This window comes from Pseudopodoces humilis, chromosome 15 (assembly GCF_049639895.1).
Source record: "Pseudopodoces humilis isolate 2021_Gansu_Grassland_sample_001 chromosome 15, ASM4963989v1, whole genome shotgun sequence".
Taxonomy (NCBI): Eukaryota; Metazoa; Chordata; class Aves; order Passeriformes; family Paridae; genus Pseudopodoces; species Pseudopodoces humilis.
The window spans coordinates 5,223,027-5,250,358 of record NC_142214.1 but is presented as its reverse complement, the minus strand read 5'-3'; the positions used below and the strand labels follow the sequence as shown (position 1 = coordinate 5,250,358).

Here is a 27,332-nt window from a genome sequence, read left to right as displayed (position 1 = left end):
ATATAATTTAATATTCATTATCTATTATAACATTATTATATATATCATATACTTATATATTATTATATAGAATCATATATAATTATATAAGTATATAGTATATAATTATATAATATTATTATATGGGGAAATTATATATTTCTATATTTCTATTATATTAAACATTGGTGTGGGAGAGAGGCTGAGACTGTAAACACAGGCACCTATAGAAATGGAAAATGCAGGAAATCAGGTGGGTGTATAATACAAGTGCATAGGGATATTATATATATAAAAGGTGTTTATATGATGGTATTATGTATTATATATAAAAGTTATTGATATATATTACATGTATTATTACATATCTATTTATATGTATTACTATATATATTTCTATGTGTTATATATGTTTATATATATCTTTATCATATATTGATATATATATGTGTTTCATATATTTATATTTATCTTTATAATATATTGATATATATTATATATGTGGATATAAAATACATTTATTATATGCTTTACCTTATGCAGTATATTATTACATAACTGTATATGATTGATACATATATATATAACATAAATAATGTATATGAAGTGTTTCTGTGCATGCATAATTAACTGCTGTATATTCTCTATATACTTAATCCATATTCTACGTATTTTATATTTTGTATTGCAATATATTTTATATATTTTTATATATTTTTATATATATTTTGCAAAAATATATGTAAATTAATTATATTATTTAAAATACATGTATATGCTTTACATGATGATTGTGTACTACATAATGTATACATTATGACATACCATAAAATGTAATATATATAATACATATAATACATATTATAAATATAACATGATATATATAAATAATATATATATTATATATAATAATAAAGTGCTTCTGTGCATGCCTAACTAGTGTATATTCTCCATATACTTACACTATATTCTACATATTTTGTGTTTGTATATGATATAGATGTTACATGCAAAAGGTATTTATATATAATTGCGCTTTATATTATATATGTATGTATATTTTAGAATATGTACATAATATAAAATATAATTTATATATTAAGTGTTTCTGTGCATGCATAATTAACTACTCTCTATATACACTATATTCTATATATTTTATAAATGTGTGCATGTGAATATGTACATATATAAATATCTGTGTGTGTATAGATAAATGGATATAGATTAAAAAAGTGGGAGAGTTTTGAGGGTACAAGGCAATGACATCTGTGTGTATGATAAATATACAACACATATATCTAAATATGAAACATACATATATATAAAAACAATATATGTATATATATATGTGTGTATATAAAATTATATAAGTGAATATAAAAATTATAAAAATATAAATTAAAAATATTGAAATTATATAGAAAACCCCCTGCCCCCTCCCACAGGTGTGTGCACAAGACACCAAGGCCAGGTTACAAACACTCTCCTCTTTATTTCCACACTCCCGAGGCCCAAACGGGGCCTTCCTGCCCATTCCCACCCTCTGGAGTCCTTGTGAATCCCACGGGAATGGCTCCATGAATCCCACGGGAATGGCTCCATGAATCCCACGGGAATGGCTCCATGAATCCCACGGGAATGGCTCCATGAATCCCACGGGAATGGCTCCATGAATCCCACGGGAGGGGCTGGGGGCCCTCACAAGGCATCGTAGTCGTCGTCGTCCTCGTGCTTCCTCTTGAGCGGGTTGGGGTCGGCGGCGCCGGGCTGGACCATGTTGGTGGTGATCAGGATGTTCTTGGGGCCGATGAGGGATGGGTTGATCAGGACGTTCTGCACCGTGGGAGTGGTGGGAGTGGCTGTGGGAATCATGGAAAAGGTTCACTGAAAGCTTGGAGCAAATCCCTGCGTTATTCCAGGCTCGCAAAGCGCTGTGCTGCCAGAACGTTCCGGGGGGGTCATCCCGAGAGGAGGATGGGGAAATGCTGGGGGGGCTGAGGACACAAAGGGGAGAGGGAAACAGGAGCCACGGCGGGAGGGAGCTGCCCAGGATGGTGATGTTCTGGCTGCCACTGCTGCGCTGGGAATGGGAATTAACACTGGAAACTCCTGGAATGAGGAGAGGGGAAGAAATTCCCACATCATCTTGGCCAGAGCAGCTGTGGCTGCCCGATCCCTGGAAGTGTTCCAGGCCAGCTTGGAGCAGCATGGAACGTGTCTCTATCCATGGCAGGGGGTGGGACTGGATGAGCTTCTCCCTCCCAACCCAAGCACCCTGTGGCTGGGTGGTTATCCCTGTTCCCATCCCAGGAATCCCAGGAATACCTGACTTGCCAGCGGGCTGTGAGGACGGGATCTGGACAGTGAAGCGCTGCCCCGCCAGCGACACCGGCGCTCCCACCTTGGCAGACACCGACATGGTCTGAGCTGAGGGGGTGCCTGGATTCAACACAACCCCACCAAAATAAATCAAAATAAATCCAGAAACACTCCTAAAACTCCCTCCCAAGCAGAACCTGCTCTTAGACACAGTGGGAATGCACAGGAACACAAGGACAGCAGATATAAGGAGTCAGATTTCCAGGCAGAGAGGCACATTTGCTCATTTTCCCACATTTACCCCAGCCCCACAGAATTCCAGACTATTAACACACACTAATTTTTAGGGCACAGCTCTACATTTTAAGATCCTTTTAAAAATGGATCTTTCCCGGTGCTATTTAATTCAGCATCATACTGACATTGAGGAAAACAACCTTAAATTTAAGTAAAGTCCTTGAATAGTCCCTTAAATAAAGAATTTATCACAAATTCGGAACATCTGTAATGCATTTACATCTAAATGTTATTGTAATAATAAAGATTAATTTATTAAATTAACTTTCTGATGCTGTCAATATAAGGTCAGGCAGTCACAGACATTCCCTCAGGGGCTGAAAAGTGTTTAAAATTATTCCTCTTTATTTTTTCCTTCCTAAAATAAAGGTGGGAATCCTCTGTGGAGCTGTTTCCTACCCAAAGTGGGAGTGCTGGGTCTGCTGCTCACGGCGCCCACGCTCAGGCGAGGGACTGTGATCCTCCCTGCTGTGGATGAGACCTGTGGGGAGAGAAGCAGGGAATCAGGGAATGGCCTGGAATAAACAGGGAAGTCCCCCCACCGCTGAGGCACCCAGGGCTTCCCAGCAAAGGAAATATTTTCCCTCTAAAGCAGAAACAACTGAGGTAGAAGTAAAAAATACTCTTTAATATCTACACCAAAGCCTGACTTGTGCTTCTCACAACCTGACATTAAACCTGACAGTATCCCTGGACAGCAGGAGGAATTTCTTCATGGAAAGGGTGGTCAGGCATTGGAAGGGGCTGCCCAGGGAGGTGTTTGAGTCCCCATCCCTGGAGGTGTCCAGGGAATGACTGGACGTGGCACTCAGTGCTCTGGTGGGGATCAGGCACAGGTTGGATTTGATGATCCAGGAGGGCTTTTCCAGCTTCAGTGGTTCTGGGATTTTGCAGTATTTCTTTAACACTACAATATTCCCATACTTTAAATTTTCCCATATTTTAAAATTTCCATTTAAAGTTGACCAACAACAACTGGCAAATCCAGCCTGGAGACCTCCGAGCTGACACGCAAAGGCCAAAATTCCCACACACCTTCAGAGGTGTGGAAAACTGCAATTTAACACTGCTCCCAACGCCCCAGGGGTGAATCCCCAGTCCCTGAGCAATCCTTACCTTCTTCTGCAGGGATTTGAGGCGGTAGTTGGGGGCGGTCAGGCAGTACCTGTCGGGCGGCAGCCGCGGGCCCGAGTACGGCTTGATCAGTGGCAGTGGCGTCTGGTTCTTCTGCCGGGCAATGTCCAGCAGGAACTGCAGAGACACGGCCACATCCCTGTGTCCCCGCCACATCCCTGTGTCCTGGGGACAGCCCCGTGTCCTGGCCTCATCCCTGTGTCCTGGGGACATCCCTGCATCCTGGGGACATCCCTGTGTTGTGGGGACAGCCCTGTGTCCTGGCCTCATCCCCGTGTCCTGGTCACATCCCTGTGTCCTAGGGACAGCCCTGTACCCTGCAGACATCTCTGTGTCCTGCTGATATCCCCATGTCCTGGTGCCACCCCCGTGTCCCAGCCCCACCCCCGTGTCGTGTCCCGGCCCCAGGGATGCCTGCCCGTGGCTGTACTCACGTCCCGGGGCGGGGGCGATGTGAAGGACTGGTCAGTGCGGCACTGGATCGCCAGGCGCACGTCGTCCGCGTCCACGCTCGACTTCTTGGCGTGGCTCGAGTAGATCTTGGCGTCCTCCAGGATGGTGGTCACGTATCCTGGGGGAAACAGGCTCTGGGCTGAGGCTGGGCTAAATGAAATGCTCCCTGATCTCACCCAGGTGGCACTGAAAATTCTGTGGCCTCCGGATACGGCTCAAACTGCCCGAGGGATGGGACAATGGGAAGGAATTCCTCCCTGTCGGGCCCTGGCAGAGCGTGCCCAGAGAAGCTGTGGCTGTCCCTGGATCCCTGGAAGTGTCCAAGGCCAGGCTGGATGGGCTTGGAGCAGCCTGGGATAGTGGAAGGTGTCCCTGCCCAAACCATCCTGGGATTTGTGATTCTGTGATTACTTTTAAAGAATCACAGAATTACAGGTGGAAAAGATCTCCACGGTCACCGAGTCTGACAGGGGAGCCTCCGTGGAAGCACGGATTCAGAGAGCGCTTCCCTGCTCCAGACAACACTTCCCTGCTCCACCCGGGGCTTCCCTGCGCTCTTCCCGCCCGGCCCCGCTTACTGTAGGCGAACTCCAGCATCTGGTTGATGACACGCGGCTCGTACTCTGTGATTCCCATGTCTTTGAGGATCTGCGCCATCACCTGCGGGGGGGACACAGGCACCGCTCAGTCCCCCGAGCCCCTCGGCAGCCCCCGATCCCGCCCGGCTCCCCCCAGACCCCGCGGTACCTGCGCGTCTTTAGGGGCGCTCTTGGGAGACGCCATCTTGGCCGCCTCCATTGTTTCCGGTCATGTGACACAAAGGGCGCGGCTACGGCGGCCGGGAGGGCGGTGTTGCCATGGAGACGCGGCCTAGCGGGGTTGCCATGGAGACGCGGCCTGGCAGACAGAAATTCATTTTACTATAAATATTCATATAGGCCAACGGATGCACAGACCAAATCTGCTGGATTCAAGTGACTGTTTTCCCACTCCCCCTGCTGTAGACAGCCCAGTGCTCCCCATCTGCCCTGTGGTGATGCAGGAGGGGATGTTTTGTTATTGCATTAACAGCTCTGAAGCCACTTTTTAAATTGCCAGCATTCCCAGGATTAACGAAAAATGACAGTGTGCTCCCACTGTTCTGAAAATAAAAGGTTCCACTTCGGAAGCAAATTTAAAAGCTTTCTAAAGCTTGTTTTCATGGCAGCTGACTGGATTTGGAAGGCATTTAGAGCACATTCCATATGCGTTTTGTCAGTTTCTCACTTTCTGAGGCAAAACATAACCAAAAACAAAGTTTTGTTGTGATTTTGTCAGGCAGGCGATCAGCACCGCTCCTGAAGCTGTTGCAATGTGTTGTTATAACCCGGGATGGCCTGAGTGCAGCCAGGTGTGGAGGAAGAGGATGTGCCAGGGACTCCCATCCCAGTTCCTCAGACATGGAGAAACCAAGAGCTGCTCCCTCCGTTCCCCCCTGTGGAACATTCCAGCAGCAGCTCTGGAGCTCCTCATCCACAGCCAGGGAGGCATTCAGCACCTGGATCAGCCAACCTGGATGGAAACACATCCCAAACCCTGCCCTGGGATCAGCCTGGGAACAGGAGCAGCCCCACAGCTCCAGCAGAGCCTGGAGCAGCTGGAAACCCCTCAGCCAGCACAGGATTCCTGTGCCAGAATTCCTGTGCTGAGGCAGCTCTGAGGCCAAGTCATTTGACTTCCATGAGTCAGAGGGTGTCACACAAAAACATCCTGGGAGGAGGGAGGGAAGAGGGATTCCAGACACTAACCTTAGACAAGGAACAAAATCCACTTTTCTTTCTCCTTGCTTTAGGAAACAGGAAGAGGAGCTCTTCCACAGGCTGGGATCAGGCTGGAACTTGGCACATGGAGCTGTGGGCTGTCACACAATTTATTCCCGAGGCAGGAAAGAAAACGATGGTTTGCACTTCCATGGGACTCAGGATTTATCCCTAAACCCAGTGCATGACTCTTCTGCCCCACGTGCCACCTTCTCCACCTGCCCACAGGTGACTTTCCACACTGGGAAGCACAACCAGGAGCTACCTGCAGGATTTCTGTGAGGAGAGCAGCAGAAGACAGGCAGAGCCAGTTCCCACAGGACAGCCACCTGTCCCCAGGGCCATAAAAGCCCTCCTGGCCATGGATGCTTCTCTCCACAGACAGTCCTGTGGGGCACAGCCGTGCTGGGAATCACGGGATCAATGAGGTTGGAAAAGCCCTCCAAGGCCATCGAGTCCAAGGTGTGCCTGATGTCCACCTTGTCACTGAGAGCCACATCCAGTCCTTCCCTGGACACCTCCAGGGACAGGGACTCCAACATCTCTCTGGGCAGTTCCGATGTTTAACATTTTCCATGGAGAAATTCCTGCTGATGTCCAACCTGACCCTCCCTGGCACAGCTTGAGGCAGTTCCCTCTCCTCCTGTCCCTGTTCCCTGGCAGCAGAGCCCGATCCCCCCGGCTGTCCCCTCCTGTCAGGGACTTGTGCAGAGCCAGAAGGGCCCCCTGAGCTTCCTTTTCTCCAGGATAAATGCAGAAAGACACATTCCATGGACACCACATGCTGACCCAATGGAAGAGCAGCCACCCTTCCCCTCTGCTCAGACACTGGGGCTGTTTTCAGCGTCAGAAAACAGGAAATGGGGTCATGGCATGTCCTGGCCCGGCGCCGACTCCTCCGTCTGCCGCGGGTCATTCATCCCAGGCAGCTGCTGGCCAGCTGGGAATCATCTGTTGGAGAAATCAGGAGCAGAGCCTGGGCACGTGGCTCTGCTCAGGGTGCAGGATTTAAATCCCATAAATTTTAAATCCCTGGAAGTGTTCAAGGCCAGGATCGAAGGGATTTGGTGCAACCTGGGATAGGGGAAGGTGTCCCTGTCTGACAGAGAACAAGGTAAGCTTTAAGGTCTGTCCCGACCCAACCCATTCCACAATTCTATGAAATTTCACTGGGAATTCCTTCCCGGACAAGAATTGTTGAAGTGTTCAGGGCACAGCCATGCAGAGCCCTGGCACAAGGACAGCCTTTCTTGTTGGGAGGTGTCCAAATCTGCAAGAACAACCCCAGCCAGAGCTTCTGCCTCTTGGAAAGGGCAGCAGGAATCTCCTTAACGTCAGATCTGGGATTTTCTGGACAATGCAGTGCCTGTGCTCAGCTCTGACCTTTCCAGCACCAATCCCACACTATTTGGCTCCACAAAACTTTGGCTTTTGAGTAGTCCTTGGGAGAACTGCAAAGAGCTCCAAGGAGGGGGAGGAGGTTTGTTTTACAGACGATACCTGTCTCACTTCTGCTAGAGCCCCATTCCCAGGTTCTGGAGGAATTCTGAGGACTGTGGCAGGACACATCCTGCTTCTGGGCGTCCCTGCTCCCTTTGGCCCTGTGCTTCCAGCTTCCCAGAGCCTTCCCTCAGGATTCCCTCACTGGCCACCACTCCCCCTGCCTCCTCCACCCCAGGGTCTTCCAGCTCCTCATCCCTGAAGTGCTACATTTATCCAGGCTACGTGTCCAGCTGTCTCTTTGGTAACGATGGTCAAAGAAAGCCTTTCCCATCTTACCTTCATCAGATCATTAAGGCACCGTCAGGAGAAATTCCACACTCAGCAGCAAATGCTGGGGAAGAGCTCAAGGGGGAAAGGCCGTGAGTCAACACAAAATGATGGAAAATTTGTAATCAGCCACAAATGATTCAATTTTCAGTATCAAAGAACTGCTCTACCTCACCTGGGAACTGCAGGTTCTTCCTGCAGAGTGAGGAGAAATGGAAGTGATATTCCAAGGGTCCCAAGTAAATTCAGCTCTTGATGACAACTGAGCGTGTTCCCTTCCCTTAAATTACACATGACACAAGTGAGACTAAATCCCACAAAAGCACAGGAGCTCGGAGTCAAATCTGAATACATTTGTATTATTTATTGGCTGTATTAAATATATTATCTATTTGATAGTTACAATTTAGTAATACAATGCATGGCAGCTTTAACATACGTTTGAGATACCTCAAAAATGACAACACAAGAAAACTGAAGATGCCTAAAATACATTAATGCCACGAGGGTACATCCTTCTGGAATGGACAACAGCTGATGGAAAATCTGTATTGCAGTATAAATCCTGGATATTTTCTGGAAATATGAGCATTTTGCGGCAACTACAAAAGGATTCAATTTCATTTTTTAGCAGTGGTGACCTGTTAGTATTTACTCTGCCATCCTAGTTTCAGGATTATTATTGCCAAATAAACCTCTACAAGCTGGTTCTAAGGAGTTAAGAAAGAACCCTTTGGCAACGGAGATTTGCTGCAGGCAGTTTATCTGCTAAAGGGAGACTATGAGGAAAATAAAGACAGATTGTAAACTCTTCTGCAAACTAGAGACTAATATCTGTATAAAACTCTGACACTGCAGGGAGAGATTTCTATGATATAATAAATGATTAACTTAAAGTTCTGCTACAAGTAGAACAATACATTCAAACATACATTTTTGTTTCTTTCCAGGACTTTTAATCAAAATAAATAGAGTACAAAAATGAAGAGTACGTTTTGAAAAGATTAATTTCAGATTGCACCATCAATCTACTGTGAAGAGGATTAAGTGATACTAGGTCATAATTTAGGTTTTCCACATCTGAAATACAACACAATGCCTCAAACTCTAACACAACGTTATTCCTCAACTGCTGTAGGAGAAAGACCCTTAAAAGTGATTGATTAATTAATTACTGGAAACACATCGCCTGTAGCTCTGTCACATCCACCCTCCCACCCACAAGTGCATCGCTCTGATGGCCAAAGTGGAGCCACAGACTTTGCAAAATACCCTAAATCTACTATTCTGTGGCATGTTCCAAATGCTGCTGGCAAGACCCATCCTGAAACCTTTGAAATTTGTGAATTCCAGCTTTCAAAAGCTTTGATCTAATGGAGCCAGGAGCTGTCAGGCTCCTCCTCAGGGATTCACAAGCAGATGGAACACAACAGTCAAATGTAGTGCACAGTGTCCACAAAAATATCCCCCAGCCGACCAGGACGAGTTTCAGACAAGTTCATAGCAGGCTGAACATTCCCAACAGGAAAACCATGGAATGTGAAGCTGCTACCACTGGGATAGCAAGTTTAAAACATTGTATAAACGTTAGCTAAAAAGAGTTCTCTCACGTACAATTTGCTCGTTGGGGTTAAGTTAGAAGGGCACCCAAAGCAGGCTGAACTTTTATTTTTTAGGTTAATAATAGTACAAAAACATTTGCTCAGTTTGAGCCAAATAGTGTAACATTTATCATAAATGCACTCTTTCTCCTTAAAGACAACTCCTGTGCTGTTCTGAGCACGCTGCACAGGGAATTACTTTTCTCTCAGGCACTGAGAGTGAAATGTGGATTGGGCCAAAGCTGCTCAGGACAGTAGGAACATTCCGGGCAGAGCCTTTCCTGGGCATCCCGGCCGAGCGCCGCGTCCTGCTGGCATTGGTTTGGATTAAAACCCTAAAAAACCCTGGCACCCTCTACTCCAACACTTGAAATGATTATTACTGAATCCCAAGTATTAAAATAACTGTAAAGTAGTAATATCACTAAGTCAATATTCTGCTTTCCTTCTACAGTCTAGTAAATGTGGTATGCTCTAGTAGGCTCTGCAGTTCTGCTCTAAGCTCAAGCACTTGTGCTGCTGGATTTCATGGATATCAAACTACAGCAAAACCTGATGGAACAGCCATCGCCTCCCGCTGCTCTGGTGGTGCTGGGAAAGGACTGTTCTAGGAATGCCTTCCCTCTCCAACTGGCTGGGATGGGGAGAGAGGAGGAGCGTGCACACCCCCCCAGTGTGCACCGTAAGGCAGCTGATTGCTGTTCTCTAACAGCTCACCCTGATTGCAGAGGCCCCAGGATCACCCTTTCTACAGGAAATCAGTGTCCAGCATTTGGAAAGGATCTGCCGAGCCAGCCCCAGCAGCAGGAGCGGGAACGCACGGAGCGAGGGGTTCCCAGCTAGGATTTCATTGAACTACCCATAAATACCCCAGAGAGCTCTGTACAGACAGCTGAGCGGGGCCAGCTCTGCCCTACTTGATGACGAAGTACTGGATGACCACGGCGAAGAGGATGGCGACCACGGCGAAGCCGCAGAGCAGCGCGACGGCGATGACGCGCTCCTCGCGCAGCCGCTTGCCGCTCTGCGCCAGCTCGGCGCCGGCCGGGGCTGCGGCGGGGCCCGGCTCCCGGCGCTGGCAGCAGAACACGCTGCTGGGGCTGTAGGGGCCGTAGAGCTCCGGGCAGCCCGGCAGGTCGTGGCACTGGCGGCCGGCGCAGACGCGCGCGCGGTACTCACAGTTCGTCTGCGCGGCCGGCAGCCGGAAGCACGGCTCGGGGCCCTTGTACACCTGGCAGGAGACAGGAGCCGCTTCAGTCAGGAGCACCTCGCTCAGCAGCAGCACCTGCAAGTGCCTGTCCTGCCCCAGGGGTGTGTGCAGTGCTGGGCACAGCCTGGAGCTGCCCTCCCTCTCCCCAGTTTCATAAAATCCCAGCTTAGATCTCTGGATAATTCATAATTCATTGAATTTCCTGCCAAACCCCACACTGAGGCCTCACCTGGGCTGGGAGGCTCAGAAAGGAGAAAAAAAAAAATCATCCTGAATTTTCTTCCTTAAAGCTCCCCCACCAAAGCAGACTCTCTGATTAACTGAGGCAGTGGCACCACAGACCATCAGGATTAAGAATCAAGAGCCAAAGGAATTGTTGGGAGAACAGGACAAACTAGTGCCCACCCACTTCACACTTTCTGAAATGAGAAGTCAGTCACCTGTCACCTCCCCAAACAGAATTTAAACCTTCAAATCATAGAATCACAGCATAGTTTGGGTCAGAAGAGACCTTAAAGCCCATCTCATTCCACCCTCTGCCTTGGGCAGGGATACCTTTCCACAAGGAATATCCACATCTTTTTTTTGGTAATAATTTTTCCCAGTAAAAATCCCTCACATTCCCAATGCTGCAATAAAGGTACCTGATCAAACTCTCTGCCAGCAGCAAGTTGAAGGATGTAAACAATGGAATCTCCTTTCATCGGCTGTAGAGGCTCCCATGTGATTTCCAAAGTGTTTTCTTCCAGTTGAATCACTTTGGGTGCTGGAAAATAGTGATTTGTTGGTGTGTTAGAAGAAGAACAATGGTCTCTACAAATGTACAGCTGTCATGCCTAGAGGCAACTCATTCCAATGCAATTCAGCAATTAAAGCAATTCAGATTTGCTTCTTTCTTTTTATTCTCTTTGATGACATGAGCTTAAAAAATGATCACTGTTACATGTAGGTTACACTTGTTGGTCTTTTTGAGCTGCCAGGATGAGCCCATGTTTGTAAAAAGGAGTAGCACTTTCAAGTCACTACAGAACCCAGCATTTCTGTCCATGTGCAGAGCTGAAATGATGTTCTAACTATGGTTCAGTTAATTAATTTTGCTTCAGGCGCTCAGCACTCTGACCTTCACAGTGACTTCAAAGACGACCTTTCACACCCATGTTAAAAAGTGAAGGTCAGAAGAATTAACTGTGCCCTCACTCGCCTACACTCTGCTGTAACTTCGATAGATAACCCTTCAAAATGCCTTTCCAGCTGAGCCAGGGTGGGAATGCTCAGTTCAGGGCTGGAGGAGCTGCAGTGCAGGAGGTGATGACAACAAAAAAAGCCTTTTTCACACCCAGACAAAGCCCCTCAGAGCGAGTTTGTGTCTCTGTCCCTGCAAAGACTGGCTGAGGGTCAGCTGTAGGATTCAATCCTACCCATCAGGGGCTTGCAGCAGTTGCCAGGGCAGTGCCAGCTCACCTTTGAGAGGTGCAGGTGGAGACTTGGTGGTGGTGAAAGCACAGACCTCCGAGAAGGCTCCTTCCCCAGCATCGTTGTACGCCTGGATGCGGAAATGGTACGTGGTGGACTCGCTGAGCCTCTGCACCTTGTAGGTGTGACAGGGACCATTATAGACTGTCACAAACCTGGGGGACACAGAACACACACAGGGTTACCCAGCAATCACCAACGTGTAGGGCAGTGTCAGACCTGCAACACTCGGATTTGAGTTAAGGACAAAGAAGTGATGCTGCATTCCGGGTGTCCCAGGCCTCTTCCCACTGAGGCTGCAGGGCCCAACTCCTCTGACTCAAGAGAACAACCCTTGAATATCCAAAATAAATTGAAATTTCCATTTAAAGAAGAGCTGGCCAACCCCTGTTTCTTATATGCAGACCAGACTTTGTTTTGAATGTCCAGAAATAACCCTGCCAGCACAGGACAGTGCTAAGGTATTTATTCTTTAAATTGTATTTACTGTTTACAAGCAGCACAAGTCCAAGTCTTTGACAGCATTTCTGGTTGAAAGATGAGACGCAAAACTTCCAAAGGGCAAACTCTGGGATGCCCAAATGACTCAGTGGTGCAAACAGAACAGAGAATAAGATAAAACACCTTAAAAAACTTGACATGTAAAACCACAAGATCCTTAATGGTCTCACCTGCCAAACCTGTCCTCCATCTGCAGGTTGAACTGAGTAGGGTTGGGAATTAAAGCTCTGCTGGGCCCTTCTCCCCATTTCAGTTTAAGGCTCTGGTAGCTGAAGACCACACATTCCAGGTGGGGAGGGTCAGGAGGTAGTGGTTTGGTTTTGGCTTTCATGGAATGACTGAAAGGACCGACTCCAAAGCTGTTGATGGCCTGTATCCTGATCCTGGGAATGGGAGAGAACAGCCACATGGTCAGCAAAGTGCTGGGTAACAAAGCAAGAGTTAAAAGGGGTACAGAGTGTAACTCCAAACGGTAAAGCAATTAAGATACAGTTAGAAATTAAATCTGAACTCAGCTTTCCAAGCTTAACCAAGACTGAGGTAAGAGGAACCGCTGCTCTGCTCTTACCTGTCCATCCATCTTCTTCTGGCCACACACCTGAGCAGCCCAGAGAAAAATTCTAAACCCAGGAACCTTAAAGTCTTGGCTTTGAGACAGAATATGAACCTTAACACCAACCACGACCTCACTCCTGCCAACATCATGCTTGGTCTGGATATGACAATTTTAGGAGTGTCTTTTTGGAGCTGCAGGGTGAATTAGCCAGTCTGTAAGCTGCATGAAAAATTGCTCTAAAAATTTAAAACACTACCCTCAAAGGACTTTTAAATCCTACAAATGTGATTTCAGAATAATTCTTACCTGTACAGGGTGTCAGGCAGCAGATTCTCAAGGACATGGGTCGTGTTTCTCCCCACAGTGACCAGCTGCTTCTCTCCATACTCGATGTTGTACCCTGTGATCTCTGCCCCGTGGCAGCAGGGCTCTTCCCACTGGATTGCAAGGCACGTGGAGAAAGGAGGGGAAATTTCCATCTGATCCTCTTCAAGTAAGTGGAGCACGGCCACGGCTGCGGGCACTGATGGAGGCGTGGTCACCATGCCCGTGTCCCCAAACAGCCCCGCCCCAGCCACGTTCACGGCCTGAAAGACACCACACAGGAGTTACCAACTCTGTTCATGGCTCTCACAGCCTCCTGTGTGTTCTTAAAAGCAACATGGGAGAGAGTGGAAAATCACCTGAATAATTTGTCAACAGGGCAAAGCATCTGGTATTTCACAGCACACTGCATTTAAACTTTTCCAGATTCAGGGAATGAGGAGGGACTGCGGGACAAGGGAAGTGTTTTTCCCAATTACCTTCTCTATTGCATGAGCAGGTGACAGCACATGACTTTATTCCTCTCTAGCTGGAGTTTCTCCCCAAACTGCAAGTGCTCAGTGGCACCAAAAGGCTTTTCCTACCTGGACTCTGCAGTAATAGGTGGTTGCAGGTGTGAGCCCCTTGACCTCATAGCTCTGGCAGGGGCCAGTGTAGATGATGTGCATGGACCCCTCCACCTGGCCCCAGTCCAGCCTGTACTCGGTGATTTCTGCTCCGTTGCACGCAGGGCTCTGTGAGGTGAGGGAGAAATTCTGCTCAGCTCTTGCACTTACACACCCCCAGCACCCAGGGTTACACCGAGACACTGGGTGAGAGTCACAGAAAAAGCTGGAAAACACCTCCAAGATCATCAAATCCAACCTTTGGAAGCACTGGGGTTGAAACCTTAGGTCTCTTCCAAGGAATTTTAACTTAAAAGGTGACATGTGGCTGTAACACTACCACAGTTCCACCAGAATTTTGACTGAATTCACAATCTCTTACCACTCAATTCACTATATATTAATTACCACACCACGAGGAGGATTAAATGCCACCCAATTTGTCCAGTTAAAACTGTAATTAATAACTCCCAAAGTTTACAAATCCAACACAGATATGTATAAAGAAATGGGCATAAAATATTAAAATATTCCACCTCTACACATCCTATTTCTCTAATTTCTCTGTATCATAAATGTGTCACTACAATTTTAAAAGCTAAACACTAATTTGGGTGGTACTGGAAGCCATCAACACCTACCTCCCACGAAACCACAGCACAAGTTGCACTTTTGCAGGTTATCAGGGGTTTACAGCACTGCTCAGGGGGTCCTGGAGCAGTGCAAAGCTCTGCCTTTTCAGAGTGGGGGCCAAACTGCAGGAAAACAACACAGTATGAACACAGCAACAGCACCAGGGCAAGAACTGATGTGCAAGTGAAGCAAACAAACAGTTTTTAACTTGACAGGGAAGTAAACAGCAGAGTTCAGGGCTCAGTTTCAGATTCCTTGCAGGTACTTGGCCCCTGTTCCCACACCTCAGCTCCTCCCAGGGTTTTGTAACTCCTCCCTCCCCCAGGCAGGCTCTGCCTTCCAGCAGCAGCCGGGGACTGTTTCACAAAGACTTTTATGCCACCAACGCTTATCCCACACTTTTCCCAAGCTGGCACAGCTGGCACACACCCCTCTCCACACAACATCTGTAGAGCCTGAGCTCGGGGTAACCCACCCAACATCTCCAAAGGCACAAACAACAGGTTCAGACTGCACAGGCTACAAAATCCCCTCAGCACCATCTCTGCTGTCCCTTGTGTGAATCAGTGAGATGTGGTGAGTGCAGTGGTTACCCCGACTTTGTTCCCTGCCCGGAGCCAGAAGCTGTAGGTTCTCCCTGGGAGCAGGTTGGTCACTCCAAACTCAGCTGCTGGGCCCTGATAAACCACCCTGCGCTCCTCCTGCTCCGAGCTGGCCATCTCCAGGAGATACTCTGTGATCTCAGAGCCTCCATCCACAGCTGGGGGGCCTGGCAAACAAAAAGAGATTGGATTTTCCTATTCATTTCTAAATTCCCTAAGTTAGGGCAGGCTCTTGTCATGTATATGAGCAGAAACACTTCATGAAGCTTGCTTTTCCCCCCCAGGTACTGATAATTACTTTAAGATGGCCTTCATCAGGGTTTTTTCATGTATTTTTTCTGTTTTCTTCACAAAACAGTGTTATCTTCATTAATTTTTGCTTATCTCCTTTGCTGATAACAGCAAGAAAACAAGAGTTGATTTTTAAATTGCCAAGCAGGTGTCAGTCATGAGCAGACAGGAAGCTTTCTTACTGGAAAATATTTATGTCTGCTTAAATCTCACTGTACCACCCTACCAGAGGTGGGCAGAAGCTTTGGTCTTCTTAAAAAAACTCCCACAAAACAAACCAAAAACCCCACCCCAAGTTTAGGGTTTTAAGAAAAACCCTAAGGTCATGGGCAGCATCTCTTTATTTTTATTTTTACTTTTTTTTCACCTGAAGAGTTCTCTAGATTTTTGATTTGGATGATTTACATCAGAGCAGTGTTTCAATGCAACTCTGGAGCTTACCCCACTGCAAAGTGATTTCCTTGGGCTTGGCTTTGCCCACCAGGGCTGGGGCAGGACAGGGCCCAGGGGGAACGGCCGCCGTCGTGACAGTCGTGACATCAGAGGCCTGCCAGGGACACAGATCATTGCAGAGAACAGACACAAAGCATTTTGCTAAAACACGAAGAGAAATGGTTTCCAGAAGCACTTTCCCCTCCTGCTGCTCACCTGGCTCTCCCCACCTTTACTGGCACAGGACACCCGGAGTCTGTAGGAGGTGCCAGGCCTGAGGTGGTCACAGACGTGTTCCCGCTGGGCTCCGCTGTAAATGGGCTCCCACCTCGCTCCTGAGGAAAGGAAAAGCACTTTACCCTTTCAAAAATCTCACCTGAAAATTCTCTCACACAATTATTAAGGCAGTCAAACCAGAGAATAAATTTGAAATGATTAATTATACAGAGAACATGTACAACACAACACACATGTGTGAAATCAGAAGTGACTGCTGGAGTAAAGCATTATTTAAGCTGGAAAACATCTCCAAAATCCAAGTCTAAACCATGTCCCACATCTAAATGTGAATTAAATACCTCCAGGGATGGAGGCTGAGTACTGTACTGGTACACAAAGGTGATTCCTTACCAACTGATGCCTCGGAGATTTCCAAAAAGTATTTATAAATGTCTGATCCTCCATTATCCTTGGGGGGTTCTGAAAGAAATCAACACCTTAAGTTACAGAAGGTTTATTATCAAGGCATTATTTTGTTATCAGCTTTTCCAGTGAACATATTCATATTCATTCAAACAAAAAAGTCAACTAGCAAGAGAAACCAGTGTACTTAATTATTCATAATATGTTTTTCAGAGCAATTTTCCTCCTATTATTAATCATGATTGTGTCAGGAAGAGTAACTGGGAAAACTCCCAATTTCAGGTATCAGCTCTTATTTTTTAAGTGAACAGAAGAATTATTTAAACATCAGAGAAAACTCAGAGGGTATTATCACAGCAGTCATTGCTTCTGAAAAATGAATGAACACCACCAATGTGGTACCACAGCCCTAGAATAAACCATTTTTGGGTAATGTTGAGTGTTTTTCCTGCAACAACAATACCTGCAGACAAATAATCAGCCTGAGTTCCCCCTCATTTAATCAGAGAGAGGCTGTCCACACCCCAGCAGCACTGGAACACCCCAAGGCACCTACCCCACATGACTCTCACACTGTGGGGATGGATCTTGCCCTTTACAACAGGTTTACTTGGAGCTCCAGGTCTGTCAGGTTTGGTGCTGTGCTCCACCACCTCACTGGGACTGCTTTTTCCTTCACTGTTGTAGGCAAAGAGCTGTTGGAGAAGGGAACAGAATAGAAGATACATGGTTTATTTAATGACAGTAATATATGTTGATAATACATGAGGATTAAACATGCTGATGATTAAAAAAAAATCTTCTATTAAAAACCCAACTAAAATCAAGACAACTATTTACACCAAAATTAGCTGGTGCAAAAAACCTGATTTGTATTATTACTTCACCAAACTTGCTCTAACAACAGATAATTGTTGGGACAACAGGTGAATTCCTGCTGTCTCCATACAAAGCTGAAAAATTTGCTGGAAAATGCCAAAGCCAGGAAAGCACGTGAAATTAGGGACAAACTGTGGTACAAACCCTGAACTTATAGGATGTGCTCCTCCTCAGATTTCTTAAAGTGCATGAGAGCTCATCTCCATTGTACTGGGGCTGGAATCCATAGCCCTGGCAAGGAGGGAAAAAAAGGATGAGCAGAGTCACTCACTTTTAATGTGGGTAAATCACATTTTTTTAATCTCAAACTTCACTGCTGTGCCATGAATTACACACAATACTTTATGCCATAAATTGCACACAATACTTTATCTCTGCCATGAATTCCACACAATACTTCAACTGTATCATGAGCTCCATGCAATATTTGATCCCTGTGCTATGAATTCCATGCAATACCTTGTGGCATGAATTCCATGCCATGTTTTCTCTCTCTGCCATGAATTCCATGCAATGCTTTCTCTCTCTGACATGAGCTCCATGCAATACTTGCCAACCATTTATCGGAAGGTAAAAAATAGTTCATTTTTATTTCAGCACTATGAAGGAAGTTGCCACACAAAGCCCAACACTTACAGAACCTTCTTCTTCCATGTCCAGGCTGTAGGTGAGGGAGTCATCCAAGGCCCCTCCTGCAGGAGGGCTCCATCCTAGGGCCATCCAGGTCACTCCTGCTTCCAGCAGCGCGGGCGGCGCCGGGGCCGGCGGCACCACCCCGGCTGTGCCGAATGTCACCGTCTCACTGAACCCACTGGGGAGGAGATTTTGAAGAAGGGTGAGCAGCAGCTGATGGAATCCAGGGGGAAATCCATCATTTGGTGTCCCTGGGCTCCTGGTTACCTCATTCCAATGTCGTTTTTAGCAGCCAGTCTGAGGGAGTATCTTGTGGAGGGAGCGAGTTTGGTGAGCTTGTACTGCTTCAGGTGCCCGTAGTAACATTCCTTGAAGGGGCCATTCTTCCCCTGGAACACAGGGAGATCCAGAGTCACACCCTGATTCCTGCCAAGGTCACCCTCCTCACTCTACATCTTCCTAAATCCCAGAATCTCAAACTGGTTTGGGTTGGGAGAGACATTAAAGCTCATCTCGTTCCATTGGCAGGGACACCTTCCATGAGAAATGTCATTTCACTCATTTAACAGTAATTAAAAAATAAATTACTGAGCCTCAAGAATGCAGAATTTAATGCATCATGGTCATCCTGAGTCTGCTGATGGTCACTCTGGGAAGTCTTGGTGATTAATCCCATTAAGACTGAGATATCTGATTACTTTTGGTACTGTGGATTAGACAAAATGGTGATAAACCATTGAGCTGAAAACAAAACACATTCTGGAAATTTTTTATCCCTTTGCATTACATCTCAGCAAGATGAGCTCAAGAGCTGAGGGAATTTTGTGACATGACCCAAAGATGCCAAATGCTCATGCATTTCATGAGAACACAAGAATTACTGATGCTCTGGATGACAAATGAGGCAGTTTTACACTGTCCCTTCCCACTGATCATTTGTTGCTTTAAAATTGTCAGGACAGTTGTACCAAAATAGCTGCTGTACCTAAGCAAAGGGTATTTTTAAGTGTAATTGCTCTACAGATGTCATTATGAATTTTTTTTGGTACTAGAAAAGCTCTTACCTCATCCCATTCTAAAAGAAAATTAGTTATTTTGGAACCATTGTCATTTGAGGACTGAAAATAAAGAAACAACAAAAAAAAGAGTTAAAATCAAGTGGTTGTAAATGTGTTTTATAAATATTACACACTGAATATTGAACTCCAACTGCCTTTTAATACAAGGCTGCTGTGCTGCTTCTTTTAGTTCTGATAGTTTAGAATAAGAATTTATAAATTGTTTTATTTTATAAATGAAACAAATTATATTCTTAGAGCTCTTTTCCTTGTGCCTTATACTGTGTGCTCACCACCTGCCTGTGCAATCAAAAGGTTCACACAAGCAACATCTGACACATGAAATGGGAACTTCATCTTACAAGCACAGATTCTACAAAAAATTTCACTAAAGTCATTTAGCTGGAAGCATTTTTCAACATGGTCCTAAGGAAAACATCAAAAACCAAGCAAACACAGCTACCAATAAACCTTCACAGATAGTTGTTATATTCACAAATCAGATTAAAAATGAGAATCTATAAAACCATCCAAAGAAATTTAGTCTGAATGGGTCAGAATAAAACATTAAGTCTTATCTATCATCCAGAACTCAAGCAAAGATTATATAAATAAAAATTCATTTTTTCCTCTCTGCCAGTTCAGAAGAGAAGAGCCCTGCCACCAACTCTGTCACACCAAAGCTGCAGGCAAGAAACTCAGGAAATATTGAAAAAAAAGAGAAAGGAAATTATTATTTCATTATCAATCTTCTCTGAGCAACTTAAAAGGCAACACTTACAGCACATGTTGAATTCTTGAAAAAGCTAATTTAAATACACTGCACAGGAATCCAGCAGAGTGCTCTGCTCCCCTTCACTCAGCCCCAGGTTTGGTTCTTACCTTCCACTGCAAGCTCAGGCTGTTTTTGGTTCTGTTAATCAGTTTTGGGGCAGCTGGACAGTCTGGCTCACAACTCTCTGTGGTGAAGCTCACCAGTTCTGAAATGGTTTCTTTGATGGAACTGCTGGTAGCTGAAACTCTAAACAAAAGGTAATTAATGATGTGGCTGTTGCACTGGCACCTGCAAACTGAAGGGAAGAGCTGGCAGCTTCAGGGATTTCATCCCAAGCAGTGGCTGCAGGGTGGGGGTCAGAGAGGTTCACCTGCTGACCCCAAACCCCCATTTCTCACCCTTCATTTACTCTGCCATTACTCTCTGTCACAGTGGAGATATTTAGTGCTGAAATACCTGTGGGACAGGGGATGAAAACTATGGCAGGTGTTCTCAGATGAACAGGATACCTGACTGGAAAAGAGCCTTTTGCTAGAAACACCTTAAAATTCAAACACAGCCAACACTTGTGCAGGGGGATGGGCACTAAACAGGCTAAATCATAAAAATCACAATTTTCATAGGAATTGTTTCATGTTTTCAGCAGCCCTGCCTCTTTCTGTGGAAAACATAACCCACTGTGCAGGTGGAGCTGGGCCCAGCATTTCCCACACTCAGAACTTCCCCACAGCTTCAAAGCAGGACTTTGCTCCAGGGAAATCCTTGGTCTCATTTGCTCCAGTGCCCCAGCACTGAGTATGGCTCTTCCCAGTGCTCCCCTGGATTGCTTCACCAGCTGCTCTCTCCCTGGCCAGCCCAACACCTCCAGTCAGGATCATTTACTCCTGATCATCCCACTGCCCATTCCAGCCCATTCCCACTCCCCTGTTTGCACTGCTGCAGGTCAGACAAGCATCTCTGGAAATCAAGCTGACAACTCAGACTTTCAGATCCAATTCAAAAACTAAGTTATCTCATTTACCACTGACTTCAGCCTACAACAATCTACAGAGTGTTGTTCTAAAAAAATACCAGCAGAGAATCATTTAAAGTTTGTAACTCAGAAATCTGAGACAGAGAAGGTGGTAGGGAAGAAAATGAGGTGGTATTTTAATGAAATTAGAAGAGAAGTGGGGATTTAGACAGCAAACCAAATGTCCACAGCATGGTTTTTTCAGAGTATTCCTTAATTGTTTGTATCACCCCTTTTCCATGAAGCCACAAGAATCCTGGAATTCCCACATCCCCCAAAGCATTATTTCCTTCCCAGCAGCATACCTGGCATGATAATCAGTGGCTGGTCTGAGATCAGGAAGTGTAATTGTTAATTCTTCCCCACTGTGAAAAGGCAAAAACAAACAGAAAGCAGAGTTACAGCTCTTCCTTAAACCTCAGGGCTCAAAGCTCATTGAAAAGCAAAACCACGTAGTGCACATTTAAGTTTCCCACTGTCCATGTATAACTCTTTAGTGACATTACTTAAAATTTATTTCATGTGAAGTAGGAAGGTCTGCAAGTCAACAAACAGCTCCTGATAGAGAGATTGCTGATTGGTTAATGGTTTAAACATTGTGCTTAAAGGAAGAAACTAAACTTACACATAGACAGATTTAAATTTTCCATTTTTACCACTGTTGGATATTGCTACTTCAAATGTAAATGCTGCTGGACTATGACTATGGCTCTCTCCATTCTGTGAACTAACTGGGAGATTCCAGGACAGAACGGCTGATCTTGCTTGTATATCAGAAACCTATTAAAAGCATAAATAATGCAAGTAAGTTTGCTTTCTGCAAGAAAAGGTTAATTAGTCAATAACATGGCGTCGCTAATTGGCCTAGGAAGCTCCTCACTGGAGGAATTGTTTCCCTTTGGAGTGGGAATATAGAGGCATTCTTTGGATTGCAATGATTTCCTCTTTTCATTTCTAAAGTCTTTCCATTCCAACACCAAACCAACACCACAATGGGGCAGGAAGAGAAAAATCCTGCATCAATGTTTCCACCACTCATTTGGAGCAAATGTTTAACTGGGGAGTCTTGGGCAGGACCCCGGATCAGACTAGGCACAGACATCTCATTTTCTGACAGCTCCCTCACACAATATTCAACCACTGATCCTAAGGACAGCACAGGCTTTGTTTGTAAAACTCAAAATTTCTTGCCTGTTTTTTTTTTTTGCTGCTTAATTCCCACACTCCAAATTCTCTCTGCCCAAGGCAACACAGCCCTGTGGTAGCTCAAAGCACAGATGTCAGAAGCAGCAGGGGAAAAGTACTAAAGGACCAAAAAACCCCTCAAAAGCTGGTGCAAAGGAACACAACCTCTGTTTGCTGTGTGGATAATGCAGAGAAGAGCTCATTAAACTTGCTCAAGATCAAACACAGACATTTTAATTACCCTCACCAGACTCCACCTTCCTAAGCAAGTCTCTAAATACTCAAATATTTGCTCCAGTTTCTCAATAGAACATCAGAAGAGGATCTGTTGGTGTAAATTTTATCCTCAACACTCCTAAATCCTCTCTGCTGAGTAAAGAATGGTTCCAAGAGTAGACAAACTTCCAAGAGTTTAGCAGGCCCCTGGTTTGCAAGGTAAAGCCCTCACATACCCTGGAAAACTGCAACAGTGGAATATTCTGGGATTACGGGCTGGCACACTGAGAAATAGTGAATTTCCAGCATGGTTGCCCTTTCCCAGCTATAAACTCTGACAACTAAACTGTATTTACCTTCTCTATTAAAAAAATCAAACCATTAAGAATGAAGAAAAAGGGATTGATAAAACACGTTATTTTATAGGAAGCACAGGCACAGAAAATAATGGGATTTTAAGGCTAATACTTACGACTGGCTTGCCAATGCTCAAGTGAGTATCACATTTCCTGGATTCTGTGTCAGATTCTGCAATTTAAACACAAACCAGATTATCCCAAAGCCTGGGAGCAAACCCAGGCTGTTACCAAAAGGCCACCACGAGATGGAGTTGGCCTCAACAGGACTTGAACAATGGTTCTTATTGTGCAAAGTTCATTTCCCCTGTTTGTTTTGGCTGCGTGAGGGGCAGAAACACCAACTATCCAAAATCAACAGTGGTACAAAAACCCTTTTAGTACATCCTGCACAAAGGGGATATTTTCCTAATGGAGCAGAAATAGGTTTTCTTTGACAACACAAAAACACTCCTCCAAAAATGAGAGGTGTTAAAAAAAATGACAATAAGATCTTATCTCTGCTTTATGTGTTTTCCAGGAATTTCTATGGCAAAACATTCCCAAGTTTGGAAGAAGCCTGACACTGTCTCAAAGCAATGCAATGACAATGACACTGCACAAGGTTTTTAGTAATCATGCGGTATTAAAAAGCTGAAATTACAACTAATTAAACAACAGCTTCTACAACTGCTCAAGTTTTCATATTTCTTGAAGGTTTAAGTGACTCCTGGCTAACCAAAAAGTACCACAAACACTGACACCAGAAGTTCTAGAAGTAACTATGGGTCACCCTCAGACATTCAAGATCAGAATATTGATCTTTCCTGGGTTAGAAATGGCAGGGAAGTAAAAAGGTTTAAGATTAAATCTTCCTGAAGACCTTTGATAAATACCAAATGAAAAAATTTGATATTCCAATGATTCCTAGAGAAAAAAAAACTAACCATAACGGATTTTAGGCTTCCTCTAATCCTGAACAGCCAAACAAATTTATAAATTCAGCTTTTTCAGAACCTGTTTTGCAATGAATTTTTAGAAAATAAGAAAATAATTGAGATTTCCCCTGTCCATGCCACCTACCTCCCATCTCAGCCTCTGGAGTGCCCTTTGTTTTTCCTATCTGCTTCTGCTTTAGTGCTCCAACTGCCCCTTGCTGGCCCTTGCCATTCCCATTGGGAATTGTGGCATTGGAAGAATTAAGGACTTTATGTGGTGATGAGGGAGTGCTGTTCAGTTTATTGTTGGTGTGACCACTGGCTTGTCTGTCCTTTAGCCTCTTCTTGAGGTGTTCCTGCATTTTGAGACTCCTCTCGTCCCTCTGGATGAAGTTTGTCCTTCCATGGGAACGAGGTTCTGCAAAGAAGGGAGAAGTGATTTCATTATTCTGAATAATTCATTTGACACCTGAATCTAGAAGCTGGAAAAATCACTAAAACCAAGCTAAAACCTGGAACTTCCATGTGCTCTGTCAGTCTGGGAGTGCAGGGATTTTGGAGTTTTGGGGTCTTTTAAAACTGAATTTCTTGGGCCTTTCTCCTCTCAGCTGCCCCAGATCCTGCTTTACAGCTGCCTTTCTTCCCTGCTATAGGCACATTTTAAAAAAAATTAAGCAAATTTAGGACCCAAACTGAATTTTTCCAACACAGCCTGAATGCTGTTTTACCCTAGAGTGAGCCAAAATATGTAATTACCAATTTATGCTTGAGAGACAACAAATAGTTTTATTAAGTGTAACTTCTGTTTTAAGTCTTGATTATAAAATAAGGATTAGAGCTTGGTTTAATTCAACATAGCCCTAGTCCTTCACTGATTTATTGCTTCATTGAGTTTTTAGAGTGGGTCTGCATGTCACCCTCCACTATAGATAATGACATTTTTTGGGTTTTTTTTCACTTTTTAGTCATATTTGGACTAAAATAAAAATAAAAAAATTCATGTATCAAATTAAGTTCATTTTCAATAATCTTCATGTCAAGGCTGTGACAAAACTCAGTGGGCAGAGTTTTAGGGAAAGGAGTTAAAAAAAAAAACAAACAGGGATGCAAGGAAAATATAACATTTCTTAGGTAAAAATTTGCATAATTCCTTGAAAACAGAGAATTCCAACAGAAAATTCAGAGGATACGCAATCAAACTTTGCACGTGGTGAGTACCTGACCCACAGGGGTGCTCTAAGTTAACAGCAGAACCCCTGGGAATGAGGGGGGAGGCAGGGCCAGCTGTCCCTGCCGGGATTTGGGGCATTCCCAGGCTCTCACCTTGCTCCTGGAACACGTGTGGTGGCGGGGGCTGGTGCATGAACTGAGGTGGGAGCTCTCCTGTGCCGGGCACGGCGGGGAACACGGGGTGAGGGGGGGGTGGCAGCAGGGCATGGGGGTGGTGCATGTAATGGGGTACGTGGGGAGGAGGGGGAGGAGGAGGGGGATGCATGGAAGGATGGAATTCCCCCGAGTGGGGCACCACCACCACTCGCCGAACCCCGTTTTCTTCCACCACCTGCCAGGAAACAGGGAAATCAACCGTGAGTCCAGAGAAAATCCCATCAAATACTGTACATTTAACAAGGAATTTCCCTGCTCTGGGTCACACCCAGCATCTGACAGGCAGGGGTTTGTACACCAGGCTGGATTCCAAGGAAACCAGGAAGGTACTGCTGGGATAAAGTGGAGTTTGAGGCAGTCAGTCACACCAAAGTTCTGAACAATCACAAAATCCCAGGATGGTTTAGGTAGAAAAAGATCTTAAACTTCATCTCATCCCAGCCCTGCCATAGGCAGGGACACCTTCCACAGAACAGGCTGCTCCAAGCCCCATCCAAACCTGTCCACAACCTATTCACTCCTGAATTATTTCACTCCACTTTGGCAGAATCCAAGAGAACCAGCCCTGGGCTCCTCCAGACACTGGGAACACAAAGTTATCACCTCATCTAACAAGAACAGTCCAGGTAACTCAAGCTCTGATTTAGAGCTGCTTTCCAACTTGTCAATCCCTGTCACAACAACCAAGGGAAAACAACCCAACCCCGCTGGTTTCAGGTGACAGCAAACACAGAACAAATAAATGTGGTTTTCAGGCTGAGCAGCTCAGCGCTGCCAGGGCTTTGCCCACTGTTTGCACTGAGGGATCCATTTCACAGGGATCAGAAATTATCTGGGGGAATCTTTCCTCAAGGTCTGCAGGGCTGAAGAGCAGAAGAAGCCCAAAATGCAGCTGTGTGCAAAAAGAAACTGCCTGGAGAACCCAAGAACTCACAGGTTTCAAACCTACTCACAACACTCCTGATTTTCAACATTACTACAACACGAGTTCCATTCCCACATTCGGTTTTAATTATTTCATTTTAAAATGCATTAATTTAGAAATAAATCAAACTGGGAACTGGGAGTATCTCTGGTAACAACACGCAGGTCTGACCCGAACAACACCCAGGAGTGGAAAATCCATGGGAGTTGGGAAGCAAAGCTGGGAAAGCCCAGAGCCCTGCTCATTTCCCAAACAATCACTGGAATTGGTGTTTGCATCACCACCACACTCTGCTCCAGCAGTGCTGGAATTTCAGGAGATCAGGGCTGGTAAAGACAGGGGCACTGAAAACTCAGATAATTTTTTGTATTAAAATAGAAAACCTGCAGCCAGTTGGGACTGTTCACATGACCCAGCTTCACCCTGCAAACAGGACTGATGAAAAGTAAACATGTGGATCCTGTTCATGGAGCTCAGACAGTCAATTCAGAGCTGCCCTTGTTATTAAAAGTATCTTTAACTGCTGGGAGTAGGATTAAAAAACTCCTGGAAACAGGATCAGACATTACTCAGAGAGGACAGAGCCCACAATAAAGTGAAACAGTTGGTAAGTTCAATGGAAAAATTAGATTTTTTCATGGCTAAAATCACCAATAAATAATAAAAATATTATTAAAAATTTCCCCAAAAAACCACACTGCAAGAGAAGGAGAAATAAATGTACCTGAGATACGTAACCGGGAGGCACAAAAATCGGCGGCATGGAACCGTTTGGTGACATCATAGGGACATGTGCTGGACCTGGCGAGGACAAGGGGCCACTTTTTAACAACCAAGGCTTTTCCCATCTGGAGACACCCTTTTCCAAAGGTGGGAGCTCACCCTGGAGCCTGAAACATCAGGAATTGCATCCCATTCTCTGTTCGATTATTGGCTTTATCCCAAACACCACGCTTGGGCCAACTGTGTCTTTTCAATTGCACAAAAATATGTATAAATAATTTTAGCTCTTAATTTGTGACAGCTAAAAGTCTGTATTCATGATGGCAAATGCAGGTGTTGGGATAAAGCTGATGTAGGAACTTTAAAAAAATTTTTAAATACATTATTTTTTTATGTTAAGCTCAAAGGAATTATTCCTGTAGGGCATTTGATGAAATGGAATCAGAATGGACATATTTTATATAATTATCATGTAAAATGGTAACAAATACTCCAAAAATGGAAATACTGATAAATTCAACTTGACTTACAGGAGATATTTTGCCCTGACTTGGATTTTCTGTCACTTACCCAGAAGGATAAAGGGAATTTGCAGGCACAGAGTGGAGCAATGATTCCCCCACCTCACAGCACAGGGAGGTCC

General features: G+C 45.1%; 2 protein-coding genes across 3 annotated transcripts in view; both read right to left on the bottom strand.

Annotated features, from left to right (window-relative positions):
- Nucleotides 1–1,454: 1,454 nt before the first annotated feature.
- TAF9B (TATA-box binding protein associated factor 9b) lies at nucleotides 1,455–5,024 on the bottom strand. Its single transcript, XM_005526138.2, has 7 exons — nucleotides 4,933–5,024; nucleotides 4,764–4,845; nucleotides 4,167–4,303; nucleotides 3,715–3,849; nucleotides 2,998–3,079; nucleotides 2,308–2,421; nucleotides 1,455–1,841 (listed from the first exon to the last, which is right to left on the bottom strand). Exons 1-7 carry the CDS (start codon nucleotides 4,981–4,983, stop codon nucleotides 1,681–1,683), a joined length of 762 nt encoding a protein of 253 aa, XP_005526195.1. The 5' UTR covers nucleotides 4,984–5,024; the 3' UTR covers nucleotides 1,455–1,680.
- A 3,068-nt stretch (nucleotides 5,025–8,092) lies between these two features.
- The window catches only part of LOC102099701 (fibronectin type-III domain-containing protein 3a-like), a 38,709-nt gene continuing 19,469 nt past the window's right edge, over nucleotides 8,093–27,332 (bottom strand). For both annotated transcript variants that reach the window (XM_014255358.2, XM_005526137.3), the window contains 23 exons: nucleotides 26,691–26,767; nucleotides 24,979–25,216; nucleotides 23,801–24,073; nucleotides 22,855–22,910; nucleotides 21,607–21,761; nucleotides 21,287–21,346; nucleotides 20,077–20,215; nucleotides 19,201–19,254; nucleotides 18,404–18,525; nucleotides 18,140–18,314; nucleotides 17,648–17,734; nucleotides 17,181–17,319; nucleotides 16,613–16,681; nucleotides 16,199–16,317; nucleotides 15,992–16,097; nucleotides 15,251–15,426; nucleotides 14,666–14,779; nucleotides 14,004–14,153; nucleotides 13,402–13,682; nucleotides 12,710–12,922; nucleotides 12,027–12,193; nucleotides 11,210–11,331; nucleotides 8,093–10,586 (listed from right to left, as the gene is read on the bottom strand). In XM_014255358.2, the coding sequence (XP_014110833.1) occupies nucleotides 10,269–10,586; nucleotides 11,210–11,331; nucleotides 12,027–12,193; nucleotides 12,710–12,922; nucleotides 13,402–13,682; nucleotides 14,004–14,153; nucleotides 14,666–14,779; nucleotides 15,251–15,426; nucleotides 15,992–16,097; nucleotides 16,199–16,317; nucleotides 16,613–16,681; nucleotides 17,181–17,319; nucleotides 17,648–17,734; nucleotides 18,140–18,314; nucleotides 18,404–18,525; nucleotides 19,201–19,254; nucleotides 20,077–20,215; nucleotides 21,287–21,346; nucleotides 21,607–21,761; nucleotides 22,855–22,910; nucleotides 23,801–24,073; nucleotides 24,979–25,216; nucleotides 26,691–26,767 (3,410 nt within the window). In that variant the 3' untranslated portion in view covers nucleotides 8,093–10,268. The remainder of the gene's footprint in view (nucleotides 10,587–11,209; nucleotides 11,332–12,026; nucleotides 12,194–12,709; nucleotides 12,923–13,401; nucleotides 13,683–14,003; nucleotides 14,154–14,665; nucleotides 14,780–15,250; nucleotides 15,427–15,991; nucleotides 16,098–16,198; nucleotides 16,318–16,612; nucleotides 16,682–17,180; nucleotides 17,320–17,647; nucleotides 17,735–18,139; nucleotides 18,315–18,403; nucleotides 18,526–19,200; nucleotides 19,255–20,076; nucleotides 20,216–21,286; nucleotides 21,347–21,606; nucleotides 21,762–22,854; nucleotides 22,911–23,800; nucleotides 24,074–24,978; nucleotides 25,217–26,690; nucleotides 26,768–27,332) is intronic.